General features: G+C 40.9%; 1 protein-coding gene across 3 annotated transcripts in view; it reads right to left on the bottom strand.

The window, feature by feature from the left end:
- Positions 1-17,543, bottom strand: part of LOC125751458 (GREB1-like protein) — a 44,660-nt gene extending 27,117 nt beyond the window's left edge. Inside the window, exons 1-4 of one of the 3 annotated variants that reach the window (XM_049030287.1) lie at positions 16,895-17,543; positions 2,593-2,746; positions 2,102-2,278; positions 143-319 (exon numbers count right to left, since the gene is read on the bottom strand). In XM_049030287.1, the coding sequence (XP_048886244.1) occupies positions 143-319; positions 2,102-2,278; positions 2,593-2,743 (505 nt within the window). In that variant the 5' untranslated portion in view covers positions 2,744-2,746; positions 16,895-17,543. Of the gene's footprint in view, positions 1-142; positions 320-2,101; positions 2,279-2,592; positions 2,747-5,823; positions 5,912-16,894 lie in introns of those variants that run through there. The other 2 variants (XM_049030296.1, XM_049030306.1) reach the window with 2 other exon arrangements.
- Between the last annotated feature and the right edge of the window lie 204 nt (positions 17,544-17,747).

Below are 17,747 nucleotides of genomic sequence, written 5' to 3'. Positions count from 1 at the left end.
TAAGCTTGAAACATTAACTGAAAATATGAGCAGAAGAGGGGATGTGTCCCAATTACTGCTATGCCAGAACACAGTGTACAAAATCACGGTTTTAAATGAGCTTACAAACTAAGGGGAACCAACTACACGGCCACACACTGACCTAAAAGTGCATTTTTTCCGTTGTCGTCCGGCAGGAAGCGCTTGTCGACTGCACAGACTAGCAGGTGATCGGGAAAGCCGGGTGTCTTAGCACCAACCAGCTCGAACCCAAGAGGAACCTCAGTGTGCTCTGTCTCCATGGAGACCAGCCGCAAGTCTTTCCCAGCTTGACAAAACCCTGAAGATACAGGTGCAGGTGCAAAAAATGTTTTCATTACATGACTTATGGGACATATCTGCCCCACTGATGATATACTTTATTTGATTAAATTTTTGTGTATATATACTTTTGCATCATTAACTCATTGGCATTTAGACGTGCCTTTCCTGAAATGTAGGTGCCTAGCAAGTGTTTCCTAAAATGACAGGATTATACTTTCATGGTCATATTTGCTATTTCAGGACATTATGTTTAATAGATTGCAATTTGTATTCATTAGCATATTGGATGAGAGTAAGTTAGAAAGGTATTAGCATATACGCACTCAGAGGCCTATGTAGTATCACTGAGTATTCTCCCAAACCACTGTAATAAGTGTTTTTTCTCCCCCTTGTCCTGTCTGGCAGCTTTAGCAGAATCATGGTCTGAATGCACTGCTGTGCCAAACATGTAAAATATTGCAGTGGGTGAGCTGGCCGAAGAGGAGGGACAGATTAGGAGGGGAAAAAAAGACGGAAAAAGAAGGAAAAAGAAAAAAGGAGTAGGTGAGAAACATGTCAAGAGTGGATGAATTCAGAAATGGATAAATTCAGGAACAAACTAAATTAAAGAGTGAAGTAAGTAACACAACTATACAAGCATATAAAATCTTAGTGTGTGCTTGGATGGATGCGTGCAAGTATACGTACATGTGTGCTCAATTGTGTAGACGAGATGCAGGCTAGTGTGCGTGTGTTGTGTGCGTGTGTTGTGTGCGTGTGTGTGTTGCTTGTGTGTGTTGTGTGCGTGTGTGTTGCTTGTGTGTGTTGTGTGCGTGTGAGTGTTGCTTGTGTGTGTTGTGTGCGTGTGTGTGTTGCTTGTGTGTGTTGTGTCCATGCATTTTCAACATGGAATGTTGGTCGGAGACAGGCCCGGGAGGACCAGGACGTCCGCAGCCCCCAAAGAGCACGGAAGAGCCGGGGCCCCACGTCCTAATTATAGCCGCGCCCCCTGCTCCAGCCGGGGGAGGAGGGAAGTCCCAGACGCAGCCCCCACAGCCAAAAGGGCATGAGCCCCAGAGAACCAGAGGCAACAGGTAACCGACCCTGCGAGGGCGCGGCCGCTCCCGTACGAGCCAAGGCCAGAGCCCCTAGGACCCCAGGCGGCCTGGTGCGACTAGGCCCCGGTAGAGAGCCCCACCCACGCCGGAGAGGCCCAAGCCCCCCCCCCGGGCCACAACTGGGTCATGCATTCAGTACCTTCCTGCTTACCACTGTGGAACTGAGCTGTAATTCTTGCACTTGTGGGCTTCCTGCTAGCATTAAAGAGTCTGACCACTCTCCTGAGACCTCAATAGCAACGTGTTTTCAACCACAGAACTGCTGATGACTGAATGATTTTGTTGTTTTTTTCTGCTTATCACACTATTCCCTGTAACACCCTGGTGTGTGAAAATCCCAGGAGGCGATTTTCTCATTTCTGAGATGCTGGAACCACCAACAGTCACATCACATTCAAAATGGCTTAGATCAAGGATCGTAGCTGTTCTAATGCTTATGCAAACAGTAACCAACCCTCTTGGCCCTGTCTGTGTGCCATTTGTATTCAATTCACTGTTAAACTAGTGTGGGCTATTTGTTTTAACAAGTAGATATATTTAGAGTAGATATAGTGGTACTGAGTGTATAAAATTAGCACGAAATGCATCCTCATCTGCCGCAGTGTTAGTGGTTAATTCTAAATCTGTAAACATATGTACAGCCAGCTTAGGAAAGTCACATGATGGCGTGGAGCCAGCGAACCACAGGACGTGCGGCATACCATCGGTAAGGCAGGTGCCACTCGGTCCAGGCCTCTGGTGGGATGCTACTGGGGGGCTGCTGGTGCCAGACGCCTCCTCCTCCTTCAGGTCCTCCTCATTTTCCGTACTGTTGGAGGCCTGGCTGTTAGCCAGTTCCGGGCCCATCCTCTCGCCGTACAGGAAGTGGACCTCCCTGTCTATGACAATCAGTGTAGACTTTACAATGTTATAGTCTCAGGCATAAATCTTCCTTCACGTAGTGCATTTACATTTTATTTATTTAGCTCATGCTTGTATCCAAAGTGTGTCACAATTGAGAAGGTAGGATTAGCCAGTCCCTGGAGTAATCGGAGGGAGGTTAAGAGCCTTGCTCAGAGGCACCACAGCGAAATCCGTCAGCCCAACTGAACCAGCAAGCTTCTGAATACAGGGACAACATCCTAACCTGCTGAGGCACACCCTGAATATTTCTGCTAAAGGCTTAATAAAAATGCTCAGTATTGCGGCCTACCTTGTCCGGGGTAGGGCTCCTGGTGCAGGTAGAGCTGTGAGAACACAGGCTGAGGGGAGTCACTGCTGGAGCGCAGGGAGGCCTCGATGGAGTTGTGCAGAGCCTCTTCGAAGGGCATGGACTTCAGCTGCCCTGCATATGAATTCCCCATTATCTGTAAAGAAAACCAGAAGGGTACTAAAAGAGGAACAACATTACAAGTAATACAGCAATCATCTCTTCACTGTGCTGTGTTTATGCTAAAGAAAAGGCTGCTTTAAGCACAGACCACAAGAAACTGAAATACACATGCTCTAATACATAATATACTACTGCTACTGCATTACATACGTAGCGTACAGTGCATATAGTACCAGCCATTTCAAAACTTCTGTTAAAGTCACCCCAGTTTTTGCAATAACCATAAAACATACCCATGTATTTGTTAACTCAACCACTACCATACCATGTTTGACTGAGCAATCAATTCATCAAGTTATTTAACTAATTAAGTGAATTTATTAAGTGAGCTGGTTATGAATTGTAATTAATACACAAATGACTAAGGTGCTTCTGGGGAGATGTTTGGGACCAAAGTGAAGTTCTTCTTGCCAGCCAACAAGATATCAGTAACTTTTTGGAGAACGTAAGAAATTCTTATTTGTAATATACTGTCACGCTCTGCTTGTCCGATCCTCCCATGTGCCACGCCCCCTCTCTACCTCATATGGAATCCTTGTGTTAGCAGCTGTTTCTAGTTGTTTATTAGTCCTGTTTATTTAAGTCCCTGTTAAAGTATGTTTCCCCAGTCCGGTCATTAATGTCGCATGACGTCAGGCCTGCGTTCCAGTTTATGTTTGTGGATGTATTCTCCCCAAATAAAGCCGTCATTTCCCCAACACCCTGGACTTCTGCTCCTCTGTTCAAACTCCGCCCTCGCAAAGCAAGACATACAAATACATATATATATGTATTTACACACACACACACACAAACACACACACACACTCACCGGCCACTTTATTAGGCACACCTGTCCAACTGCTCGTTGACGTAAATTACTGATCAGCCACTCAAATGGTGGCAACTCAATGCATTTAGGCATGTTGACGAACCGCTGCAGTTCAAACCGAGCTTCAGAATGGGGAAGAAGGATGATTTAAGTGACTTTGAACGTGGCATGGGCCACATCTTGTGCCAGACGGGCTGGTCTGAGTATTGTAGAAACTGCTGATCCTCTGGGATTGTCACGCACAACCATCTCTAGGGTTTACAAAGAATGGTCCGAAAAAGGGAAAACATCCAGTGAACAACAGTTCTGTGGGCGAAAATGCCTTGTTGATGCCAGAGGTCAGAGGAGAATGGCCAGAGTGGTTCGAGCTGATAGAAAGGCTCAAATAACCACTCGTTACAACCAAGGTATGCAGAAGAGCATCTCCGAACGCACAACACATCGAACCTTGAGGCAGATGGGCTACAGCAGCAGAAGACCACACCGGGTGCCACTCCTGTCAGCAAAGAACAGGAAACTGAGGCTACAATTCATACAGGCTCACCGAAATTGGACAATAGAAGATTGGAAAAATGTTGCCTGGTCTGATGAATCTCGATTTCTGCTGCAGCATTCGGATGGTAGGGTCAGAATTTGGCGTCAACAACATGAAAGCATGGATCTATCCTGCCTTGTATCAACGGTTCAGGCTGGTGGTGGTGTAATGGTGTGGGGGACATTTTCTTGGCACACTTTGGGCCCCTTAGTACTAATTGATCATCGTTGCAACGCCACAGCCTACCTGAGTATGGTTGCTAACCATGTCCATCCCTTCATGACCACAGTGTACTCATCTTCTGATGGCTACTTCCAGCAGGATAATGCACCATGTCATAAAGCTCGAATCATCTCAGACTGGTTTCTTGAACATGACAATGAGTTCACTGTACTCAAATGGCCTCCACAGTCACCAGATCTCAATCCAATAGAGCACCTTGTGGTGGAATGGGAGATTCGCATCATGGATGTGCAGCCAACAAATCTGCAGCAACTGCGTGATGCTATCATGTCAATATGGACCAATATCTCTGAAGAATGTTTCCAGTACCTTGTTAAATCTATGCCACGAAGGATTAAGGCAGTTCTGAAGGCAAATGGGGGTCCAACCCAGTACTAGCAAGGTGTACCTAATAAAGTGGCCGGTGAGTGAGTGTGTGTGTGTGTGTGTGCGTGTGTGTGTGTGTGTGTGTGTGTGTGTGTGTGTGTGTGTGTGTGTATATATATATATATATATATATATATATATATATATATACATATATATATATATATATATATATATATATATATATATATATATATATATATATATATATATATATATATATATATATATATATATATTTATTTATTTATTAATAACTGTGAGTTCCTCAGGCACATTAGCTCTAGGCCTTGTAAACCAAATCACTTTTCGTCCAGCACCAAATGTAGGCTGCATTTAGACTGGTAATTTCCTTAATTTGCTCAATATATTACCTACATCATTTCTAAGCATAAATCTCATTAACAGAATTAGCTACTAGGGGACTTAAAAACCTGATATCTGTACATGGAACTTTCTGTGAGATCCAAGTAGCACATTAAATCGACCACATTGGAAATACCCTTTATTATTTCAGATGTAATATACTTATAAACATGTTTATGGATACCATTAGTTAAATACAGCTATTTTACAACATTATTGTATACATTTCTACCCTCCCGGAATTTGGTCTTCTGCCTGTTGTTTTCCGAAGACCTGGTACCTGAGTTAGAACAGAAGGCCCAGTTTATCTCATTCACAATGCCTGGGTTTGAAAGACAAAGGGCTCACTCAAGTAAAGGATCAAGACCCTGGGTGACATCAACTGATAGCTATAAGCAAACCCTGGCCTGAAAATCACAACCCAATAGCTACAGTATAAACTGCAATCTTACACAATGTATAAAAGCATGACGGAAAAAAAAAAAAAACATCTCAATCACAGCTCAGCTTTCCCAGCAAAGACTTACTGAGAGTTTAATAATCTTGCTAAGAATTCAACATCATACAATATTAATATAAAAACACAAAATGCACGGTTATCAATGGAACTCTTTAAAACAATGTAAGATGTCATTTCTTCATTGGATTAGGGAACTGATTATTTTTACCTTTTACGCTAAAGCCAAAAGAATAAATGTGGTATCTTTCTTTGTGCATTTCTGCTTTTTACCTTGAATGTTTGTTTCAGGCTTGGCACATGGTCAGTTCCGCTCTATGCTGCTGGTGTTTAACGTTAGATGGCAGACCCTGTGATTCCTACAAAGAGGTTAATTAGCATGAGAAGCTTGCCAGTTTTGCTTAGCAGTACTTTTGGGCTGTGTGTATGGACACGTCCTAAAAATATGCAACTATAAACACGAACGCTTACATCATAGTGCCATATGCATGAATATCACTAAATACTATTTGTACGAATATCCAGTTCCAATTTTTGACTTGCCTCATTGAAATTAATAATTGTATAATTTACTTGAATGTTAAACACTGTAACAATCCTTAATGCCAACAAATATATACTACATGAGGTTAAACGTATGTTCAGTCCCTGGGGTGTCCTTTGTAGAATAGCACTTCTCCTTGCAACAAAACGAAACACAAAAAAATCATTTCTCTTTAAAATAAACTACCCAGTAAAGTTATTCTCAAAGACTATAAGAAATTTGCATGTTTTAATTACCCCAAAGGCACACTCCACACTCCATGCTGTTTTGTGATTTCATGAAATTTAAGTAGGATGACTAGTGTGACATTCAAAAAAATATATTTGCAACTGATTGTTGACGCTATCGAGAGCAGACTGGCCACATTAGTAAAAAAGAAATAAAAAAATGTTTAAATGAGCATGATATTACAGAAAATATCATTAGAAAATATCAATGAAATTTCATGCAATGCAGCCTCTTTTAAAAAACTTTCAGTGACACTTTCTATGAATATCATGTCTATGAAAGTCTATGAAAACATTCATAATATATTCTACTGCATTCATAAAGCATTATAAATATGGATATCAATATTTATAAAAAGTTTTAACACAATGTAGCCATGTTTTTTTGCATTATGAATGTTTTATGAAGCTGTCATCTACAATGCACTATAAATACCTTCATAATGCAATTCAAAGTGTATACCGACCGTTATAATCAATTTAGAAGGGATCTAACTATAGTGTTACCAAAATATCCTTGCATACACTTAGTAATGTTTCAGAGGGAATCAAAATGTATAAAAATGACCCTTTCACAGCACTCCTGAGTAGTACACCTGAAGAACAGTATGCATACTGCTTTTGTTTTTACTAAATTAGGACTTACTCATGCGTATCATTTTTTAAAAATTATTCCTGATACATTTTTACAGCTTAATATTAGTGTAATGGGCAGTAAGTCTTTCTCCCCTTGGTCTAACCACCTGCCTTTATGGATTTTAAAGAGTATCCTTTGCCAAACTAGCCAAATCATAGACAAGCATGAAAATATGATGAAACAAACCAAAATTAAATTATACTGTTTATAATCCTGGGAGTCTTAGGTCTTTTTTTCATTGGCTGATGTCCAGATGGCCAAAGGACCTGTGACCCAACACAAATGGCCAGCCAACCATGTCCTGCCATGCTTTTGATGCCTGTGTCCTGCACACTGAACTGGTAATCATGACATTTGGGTTGACTTTTAGCTCAATCACTCTTCTGGCAAAATTCATACACTTGGGCAAAGGGAGAGTGATCCCAAAGTTCCTTCCCATCTGATATGACAAGCTGCCTTTCTCCATTAAAATCCTTCCTTTGTTTCCTCACCTAATCTGCATAATTACATTAAACATAAAAGACAGACAACGGCACACTTACTGATTTCCAAATTTTAACACCCCACCACACTATCACAAGCCTTTAATTTGTATGATTAGTAAAGTATTGGTTAGAAATTAATGCATGCCCAGTGACTGCACATGCTTGTTGTTCCTGCAAGGTAGCCTTGATGCTAAAATTAAATGTTGACACGCCAAGTGTTACCACCACGTCTAGGGTTCAGTCTGGACATAACACCAAGTCAGCATTATCAAATTATTGCGGGACTGAATAATGTGCATAAATGCATCATACTGACACTTCCATCAAACTACCACAATAAAACAGCCATTAGGCATATTCACTGTTGAGAGTAACTGTAAGAAGTTGTGCCTACAGCTAGTTCATTTTGTACGGGTTAAAATTGAGAGCCTGCAGAGAAAATGTTCTAATGTTCTAAAAGTGGAAAAGCGAATGATTCCCTTACAATTTCTTGAAGTCCATCTTAGTAATACCACATACAGGAAACAGAAAGCCTACAGACATACTTCAAAATTGCATACCTTCCTGCCAATCTCTTCAAAATCCACAGTCCACTTATCCTCAATGGTTACTTAACTCCTTCAAAAAACGATGAAGCAGTTATATATTTTCCACAGGGAAAAAAATCCATCTAAGCAAACAGTGAATTTTTGTTCATGAGCTTTACTTCTCCAGCACCTGCCTGGTCATTATAGTCCTTCGTTCTGACAGTGAATTCCAGTTCTCCTCTTCCATCCAGGAGCAATCCCCCCACCCACTGCTTCTGCACCCTCCTCCTCTCCTTCTTCCCCTCTTCGCATAACATAGAAACCCTCCCCCATGTCCCACCTCATCTCTGCCATTTGCTCCTGAAGGGGAGTGACCTCAGGATCCATTCATCTCGCCCCAGTGAACCACACCATTGCCAGATGTTTGTGGGACTGTACTGCATAATGAAGAAGAAAGGACCTCTTCTCTTGTAACTCCGACTGCTTGTTCCTGTTCCTACAGAGATGTTCTCCTCCGACTCTACAGGCAAAATCCCAATGGAAGCTAAAGCCATCATGAAGAAATAACACAAACCTCCTACTTGTTTTACTCCCCAAAGTCCACCCTCACTCTCTCTTTTTATTGGGGGACAATCCATAGCAATATCATGATACTTTCAGAAGAATGCGGAGTCAAAATTCACACCTCATCTGTTGGCATGGCTGAGACCATCTCTCCTGGAAACACCTCACATTTGAGAATCTTCCTGGATTCCAATTCAGCAATAAATGTCAGGAGCTCAACTCTGTCATCTGGCTAAAGTGTCTAATCTTGCTTGTATCAGAGATCCTCTCTTGAACTCAGAAACAGAGGGTTCATATTACAATACAGCTATGGCATATGGCATATTTTCATAGGTTATGATTAAAGATCTTATCTCCCACATTTAGAACATAGTGCAATGAAACTGCAATATAGAGCTTTTTTTTTGGGGGGGGGGGGGGTTGTTCTTCTCATATTGCATATTTTCACACTAAATCTTTTCAAATCTTCTGACAAGTCTAACATCAAATGGGACCAATCACACTTTTTTTAAACTTATGTCATTTATATAATTAAGCAAATTATCCAGCACAATTGCTACTGTGTGAAAAAGTATTTGCTACCTAGTTAAATCAACCCAATAATAGGGACAATTAGAAAAAGCTGTTTGAACACAACCAGATTTCACTACAGACAGCCCAGTTCAATAAAAATCTGAGTTTGACTGTTGCTGTTAGAGTGAAGTTTCTAGTACAAAGTTTCAACAAGGTCATATACGTCTGGAAAGGGTCACAAAGCATTTTTAAGTCACAGGAGCCTCAAAACCCGAATAAGTGCAAATTTTAAATACAAGTGAATCTTCATAACACCAATATCAGACTGAAAAAATACAGGATACGCATGAGCAGGATATAAATGGCTGCTCAATAAGAAGATAAATGCTAGTCTTATGTTTGCCAAAAAGTACATTGATGAACCCTAATACATTTGGGGGAATGTTTGATTACATAAGTCTGGAGTACAAGTTTTTGTATGACATGGGTCCCACCATGTGTGGTGAAAAGCAAAGAGAGCATTGCACAGTAGGACCCTCATGCTAACATGGCGATGGTCTGGGAATGCTGGTCTGGGAATGCTGATCTGGGAATGCTGGTCTGGAAATGCTGATCTGGGGATGCTGGTCTGGGGATGCTGGTCTGCGAATGCTGATCTGGGAATGCTGGTCTGGGAATACTGATCTGGGAATGCTGATCTGGGGATGCTGATCTGGGGATGCTGGTCTGGGGATGCTGGTCTGGCAATGCTGGTCTGGGGATGCTGGTCTGGGAATGCTGCTCTGGGAATGCTGATCTGGGGATGCTGATCTGGGGATGCTGGTCTGGAAATACTGGTCTGTGGATGCTGATCTGGGAATGCTGATCTGGGGATGCTTTGCTACCTCAGACCTGGACAACTGACAGGATCTGTGGGAGAATGTTAAAGTAGAATTCCAGGATGTTCATGAGCTACAACTGAAGCACAGTGTCTCATGACATATGTGCTAAAATCTTAGGCAGTCAAAGTAAATTTATGTGATTTGTAATTTATTAATGTGGGTGATAAGCTTGTATTTGATTCAGAAGAAAATACACAATTTCACATTAGAACATATGCAAGTTTAGTGTAGGACAATGAAAACTAACAAAAATTTCTTTAGTTGTCCGTAAAGTTACTGATATCTTGCTAGATGGCTAGATGAACACCATCTCAGTTCCAAAACCTCTCCTCAGGGGAACCTCTGCCATTCCATACTTAATTAAATTTCACCACCAGCTCGATTAATTAATTAACCTTTTATTAAAGTCAGTATGGTATTGATTAGCATAACAAGGTGGGCTAGTGGTCACATAAAAACATACACAGGTGTATTGGACGGTTCCTGTAAATACTGGGATGACTTAAAGACTTTAGGAGAGGTTCTGAAAATTTGACAGACATGTTATCATAGTTTTACATGAAGATCATTTAAACAAACACTTTTGCATGGTACGATATGTATCTCACAACCTTTCTGCTGGATCAATTAAAGCAGAAGAGAGGAAACATTGCATGCAAGTAAAAGCCACAAACAGACATCCAGATTCCAAGCTTACGATCTTTGTTTACAGCTGCAGTCAAAGCCAGAGTAATTTTATGCACTAAAAACAAGCAAAGCATCATCTGGAACAGAGAAAGACTGCCATCTCCACTCCTCTGCTATAGCAATGCCTCTGTGAATTTATCAGACAAACAATGCAAGGCCAGAGTCAACAGAGAGAAAGTCACTGGGCCGAGGAGTGCCTCCTATTTAAAAGCCTCTGTTTAGTGCATTCAGTGTTAATGCATTGAATTTCCCTTTATCAACAAAATGTGCCAATCTGCACAATAGAAGGTCTTTGAGACATTACATATACATTAAAATTATAAATTAATTACAAAACAGAGTGACTGAGTGGTATGACCACTTTATCCCACTAATGACCTCACCAATTCATAGGTAATCCCCAGAGGGGACAATTTCAGGTCCAGAAAGTAAGAATCCAGACCAGGATTTTGTTTCAACCAACCAGTTAAGTAAAGAGTCACAGCCATAGAGTACTCATCTGGTTGGTTGAAACAAAATCCTGGTCTGGATTTTTACTTTCTGGACCTGAAATTGCCACCTCTGGTAATCTCCACAAGACACTGACAAGGACCAGGAACTAACAGCAACAAAACAACCTCATCTTTGTACTCAGTTTGACCGCTAAAAACATACCACCACAAAATTATTACGTTATTATTTTAAACTGCTTCTGTAAAGATTAAAATCCCCTAATTTTACTGTATGCATACAGTATGCCATTTGAAGCAGAACTAAATGAATTTCATCTTAGATTTCCCAATCTGAAAAGATCCTGCTTAGTTATAAAATACAACAAAAAACGGGCAGTGTGACTGCTGCTCTGCCTCCTTCCCACCCACCAACACAGCACTCAGCCAGGGTGTTAACAAACAAAGGGAAGCATGTGTCTCCTGCCTCCTGCTGACAGGTGAGGGCTAAAGCCTTGGAATGCGGCTCTGTTTGAAAAGCGGTCTCCATGACTCAATGCTACTGTATGCAGCAGATCCCAGAAGGAGATCAGGCCATTTCGTCCATAACAACACAAGTTACTTGAGGTACAAAACCTCACGGCTCACTTATTTTTTCACAGAAAGCTTTTTTTCTGTTAGCTTCTAAAATACCATGGCTCTTTTTACATAGAAGAAATTAAATAAAATATTGCACTTTTACTCATTAATGCTTATTTAATACTTAAGTATTAAAGTGCAGTGCAGGTTTTTGTTTGGTTGTTGTTATTTTCCCAGCAAAGGGTCCTGGTGTAATTTAGCTCACAGTGCATTGCACAGTAAATGCATTAGTCACTCTCTGTTTTTAGGTTACTACAGAGATCCCATCACAAAAAGGCTAGACACCAGAGAAATGCTTTTCACTACCAGTGTTCTGACGAGTTAAGCTGCTTTGTCGAGTTAGGTTACCGTAGCGAGTTTGTCGATTGGAGGTATAACTGTCATTGTATTATGCCATCTTCATTTATGCATTTTAATTACTAATATATTATTGACATTTAAAAAATGTTAACATATAAAACTTTACTTAATAATACAGGATAACCAGTATGCTTCCAGTATAAAATGACATAAGGGGAACCTGTTTTTATACTTTATTTTAACAGACACTTAATATAGAATATCCTACTTAGATGGGCATGGTTATGAATCCCAAGACGGTGGAACTGCACATGCGCAGAAGGGCTCGGTAGCACATTTCGATAGGCAGCATTGGTCGATAGAACACCGGCTTTCAAAGTAAACTCACCCTCTATTACAGAGACGCCCTCAGAAAACAATACATCTTTCACAGTAGAGAAAACAATATTTCTTTCAAACTATAACAAAGCTATCAATACAATTAAATCTTTTGTCTTAGGAAAAATTCTTGAGATTAGCTCATACCCAAAGACGGTGTCTTCTTATCTTTCACTGAGTTTAACATGAGAAGCATAAATAATGTGTTTAATATTTCCCCAAATTAGTCCTCAGTATCTATATCAGATATAAATTAGATTATTTATGTGTGTTACAAAATTCAACACAAATCACTACACTGTATATATGCATTTGTGGAAAGTGGTATAAAGCATTTTTATTTTAAGAATTCCAATGTTATAGTATGGTATGGTTCTGCTGATTTAATTTGAACTCGTCTGCATTTGAAATGAAATGCTACAGAGCAGTATATGAAAGTGAAGTACACAAATTAGACATAATTAGAAATAGTGCATTGCTGTCAGATATTTAGAAGCCGAAATATACAATATAACAGTAGCTACTTTTGTTTGTTTGTATGTTTGCTTGTTTGTTTGTTGTTTGTTTTGACACAGAGCACCACTTTTCCCTGTTATAAGGAAAACCAGGAGTCACATTCTATTTTATTATACATGGGCTGCCCCCCACCCCACCCCAAACCCTGGGTCCTGAAGTGCAAATCATAGCCGGTGAAGAGAGCACGCTGGTGGTGGAGTGGGGGGGTTTGGGGGGTGGGGTCAGTGGCTTGGCCAGCCCACACAAACAAAAGGCCGCATTCCAGCTGAATGCCATTGCTAAATGCAAATGAGGTCCTTAGTGACTCAATAGAGGATTGGGGGTGGGGGAAAGGTGGGCCGGGAATTCACAAAAGGGACGTTCGAGCAGATGAAGAAGCCATCATCATTAAACCGCAGGGTCTTTACTGTCCAGTTATAAAACTTATTTTTGTTTGAGACAGTGGGAAGATTTAAATGGGATATTTGCCCTAATAGTGGCCAGTGTGTCACTGTAGGATTACAGTGTCAATCCATTAGGAGGCAAACCTTTGTGTTTTCATAGGGCTAACCAGAACACTGACCTCATCGCACAACCAACTGAGTGGATGGATTTAGAGGAAAGGCCATTTAACCTTCTACTAAAGCCTAGCAGAAAATAAAGGAGGGAATTATCTCCTAACAAAAGCACACACGAGCCTGGGCATGTGTCGTCTATGGAGGTTAAACACTGTATATGTTTTCCCCTTGGGATAAGGCAACCTATGAACAGTATTCATTACTGAGATGTTTGCAAGTTCCTTCTGTAGGAGCTTGATATTAAAAAAGCACCATCGATAACCAATGGTTCTCAGCGGTGAGAGAAGGCAGCACGGTTCCCCCAGAAACACGTGCATGTGGTCTTGACAGGACGAAAATTCATTTGCAGGACTTTATCTGCCTAACGGCTTTTATGAATACTTTGGGGTGGGCTGAGTGCACCCTGATGTGCACTATGGGCTGTTTTCTGGAATTTACTTACTGCGGTGGACGACTTAAGGTTCAAAAGGTTCAATCAATTCAAACAGAACATTCAAGACTTACCTTCAGTGTAGATTGTACAAAATATCTGCTGGTATTTACTTGTATTAATTGAATTTTCTCCATGTTCATTATCTGCACTAGGCGCATCACTTTATTCATGTAGTAACTTTATTATATCGATTGTCTTAATTGTCCTTGATCATTTTGCATGATACCCCAAAGTAAATTCCATTTATTACAAACACGTTTGAGACTCCTGCATGGATTGGTACTGAGGTCAGAGGTTCATTTAAGAGGGATTATCAGGATTCACTAGCAACCACCTAAAGCATTTACTGAGGTAGCTACTATCTTCACTGTACAATGACATAAAAATTGTAAAATATCGCCATTCTCTGACTCAAGTGACAACTTCTGCATTTGTAAGACTTTTTCCTACAAAGTACATTTAGAGTAAATGAAATAAAATGTGACTGATCTGTCAGTCAAAGCTTTGTTAACAAGAAAATAAACATTGCACAAATGCTTCTTTAAGTTTGCAGCTAAACTCTTCTATACTCCTTCTGCACCTTAGTGAGAAACCCGATCAGCACCTTCACAACGTCTGAGGTAATGATTATCAGCAAAGGAAGTTACTGCATTCAAAATATTGTAGGTCCCAGGAGCAAGCAAACCATCTTTATATTTAATATGTAATTTAAATTACTGAAGATGTGAAATGATATCATAATTAATAATTAGCTTTTATAGTACTTCTGGTTTGTTTTGTGTACCTTAATATTTATTTTTATGTAAAGCAAGTGAACAGTCAGTTTTTGAGGTTGATGTGTTGGAAGCAGGAAACATGGCCAAGCGTAAGGATCTGAGCGACGCTGAGAAGGGCCAGATTGTGATGACTAGACAGCTGGGTCAGAGCATCTCCAAAACGGCAGGTCTTAAGGGGGAGTCCCAACATTCAGTGGTCAGTTCCTACCAAAAGTGGTCCTAGGAAGGCCAACCGGTTAACCAGCGATAGAGTTATGGGCACCCAAAGCTCACTGATGCACGTGTAGCGCGAAAGCCAGCCGGACTGGTCTGATCCCACAGAAGAGATACCGTTGTTCAAATTGTTGGAAAAGTTCATTCTGGTAATGATAGATAGGTGTCAGATCACACAGTGCATCACAACTTGCTGCGTATTGGACTGTATAGCCACAGACCGGAGAGAGGGCCCATGCTGACCCCTGTCCACTACAAAAATCACCTACAATGGGCATGTAAAGATAAGAACTGGACCATGTAGCAACGGAAGAAGGTGGCCTGGTCTGATGAGTCACGTTATCTGTTGCATCATGCGGACAGCTAGGGGTCTGTGCATCATACGGACAGCTAGGGGTCTGTGCATCATGCGGACAGCTAGGGGTCTGTGCATCATGTACCTAGGGATGAAAAGGTGCCAGGATGCACTATGGGAAGAAGGTAAACCGACGGAGACAGCATTCATGTGGATGTTACCTTGACAGGTACCACCTACCTAAACATTGTTGCAAACCAAGTACATCCCTTCACGGCAATACTATTCCCCCGATGGCAATGGCTTCATTCAGCAGGATAATATGCCCAGTCACACAGCAAAAATCATTTAGTGATGGTTTGGAGAACATGAAAAAGAGTTTGTGGTGTTGACTTGACCTCCAAATTCCCCAGATCTCAGTCCAATTGAGCGGCTGTGGGATGTGCTGGACAAACAAGTCCAGTCCAGTCCTTTTATATTGCAGTTGAAATTGCAGTGTTATTTGACGGATTTAGTAGGGTTGAAACAATACAGTTTTCCCACAGTTTGGTATGTTTCATGGTCCCACAGTAATGGTATGGTTTAGGTATCTTTATATTTACGAAGAAAGTAAAAACACATCACCCTCTAATATAATAATGAACTTTTTATTTTTCCATATAACAACTCTGCATTCAGAAAAATGGCAGCATGACTAACTAGGCCTCGTTTATGTGTCTGCTGTATGAAATCAAGGACAGAAAAACATTTTAATTAAAGCTGCTTCTTTTCTTTGATATTTTGTCTATTCTATTTTAAATGATCAGTGTATCTAGTATGTACTGTACAGTACCTGTACAGGCAATATTAAATTAATTTTTGGAAGAAGACTTTTGGAATACCAAATCTTATCTTCATAAAGAAAAATCATTTTATTTGACGAGAACATGTGCAAAGTTAAGCATATCACTATTAAAAAGCAACCACAGGCAAACTCATTTAGGAAACTCATTTAAACAGGTAGGCTGGGACTCAAACCCATGGACTCTGGTGCGAGGGCACAGTGTTACCTACCCACTAAGCCTTCAGAATAGGAAAATGTTTCCCTTCTATCCCTGTGGGTTTCCACAAATGGCCCAAAAATATGCAGTTAGTCGAATGGCACCCATAAGTTGTGCATACTGTGTGATTGTGTGTATGAGAATGTGCCCATCCTGGGTGCAGACTCACTCACCCCCCCCAGCATCTATCAGTGTATAAGCAGCTTCCTGATAAATAATAAGGAATATGTAAGGCTGGGCCCACACCTGTCTGACCCCCAAGATCCTGTGTCCTCTCACCCCTCCTGTTTTCACTTTACACAAATAACTGGACCTCTGCAGACAAGTCAAAATCTTAAAGCTTGCAGACTCATTTCCTAGAACGATGAGGCCTCCTATCTCAGTGAAGTTGGCTGCCTAGTTTGCCAGCAACAACCTGGAACTCGACGTGGTCAAGACAGTGGAAATGAGAGTCCACTTCCAGCACCAGTTCCATGCCTGCCTTCCCCACGATATTAATGGTCAGGCCATTTCTGTGGTTGAGTCGTTCAGATTCTTGGGGACCACCGCCAAAAACACATTCAATGGGGACATGGAAGTCACCTCCATCACCTCCATCACCAAAAAAGCTTTCTACACCAACTCAAGAAGCTCAACATCCTGCAATGCATCCTACTGAACTTTTACTTTGCCATCACTGAGAGTACTGCGATGTCCTTCATCACCTGTCTGCTGCCTCCGCCCTCTCCAAGACCTGGTCACAACATGTGGTCCACTCATCTGAGACAATCACAGGCTGTTGGCTGCCAACACTAGAAGACCTTCTCACTGCCAGGGCAAAAAGTAGAGCTGGGAAGATTGCTGCTGATTCCACTCAGGCAGTCTTCTCTTCACCAAACTTCTACCATTGAGGAGATACAAGTGCATCACAATCTGGACTTAGCAAACACCTCCATAACTTCTTTCCTGCAGTCATGCTGCTCCTAAATAATCTCATCTAGTACCTCAGAAATCCCACCACCCAGACAACATTCACTCACCCAGGGACCATTCGCTTTTACCTTTGAGGGACTTTTTAACCCCATGTTTAAACACCTCTATTGGCTTAATTTGCACTTCTACATTGACCAACTGTTTTTTTTCTTCTGATGTTATTATTCGAAGACGTCTTGCAGAGTATGCTCCGTTAATCTTGTGTGCTCTGTTAATGTTGAATGCTCTTTTAATCTTGTCATCTTTTGTTAATCTGTAATATCTATTGTATTTTTTTTTCACATACTGGTTATGTCTTGTGAAATGTTTCTCCTCAAGCACTGTAATTTTTGCCCTGTACTTCATGTTTAGTACCAGACTATAACCAATCCTGGTTTGTCCTTATACATTGCTAATAAAGTGAGTTCCGGATTCTGAATGAATGAATGAATGAATGAATGAATGAATGAATGAATGAACAAATACTTGCTTTTGGAAAATGCAGTGGCGTTTTAAAAATGCATTTGCCATACATTCCCTCATTACCCCTCTTTCGTTTACGGTTCATTCGGTTCATTAATCCATCATTCACTGTTCCAGTAGGAC

This window comes from Brienomyrus brachyistius, chromosome 1, assembly GCF_023856365.1.
Source record: "Brienomyrus brachyistius isolate T26 chromosome 1, BBRACH_0.4, whole genome shotgun sequence".
Taxonomy (NCBI): domain Eukaryota; kingdom Metazoa; phylum Chordata; class Actinopteri; order Osteoglossiformes; family Mormyridae; genus Brienomyrus; species Brienomyrus brachyistius.
Note: the sequence above shows the minus strand (reverse complement) of the source record. Positions and strands in the feature narration are given on the sequence as shown.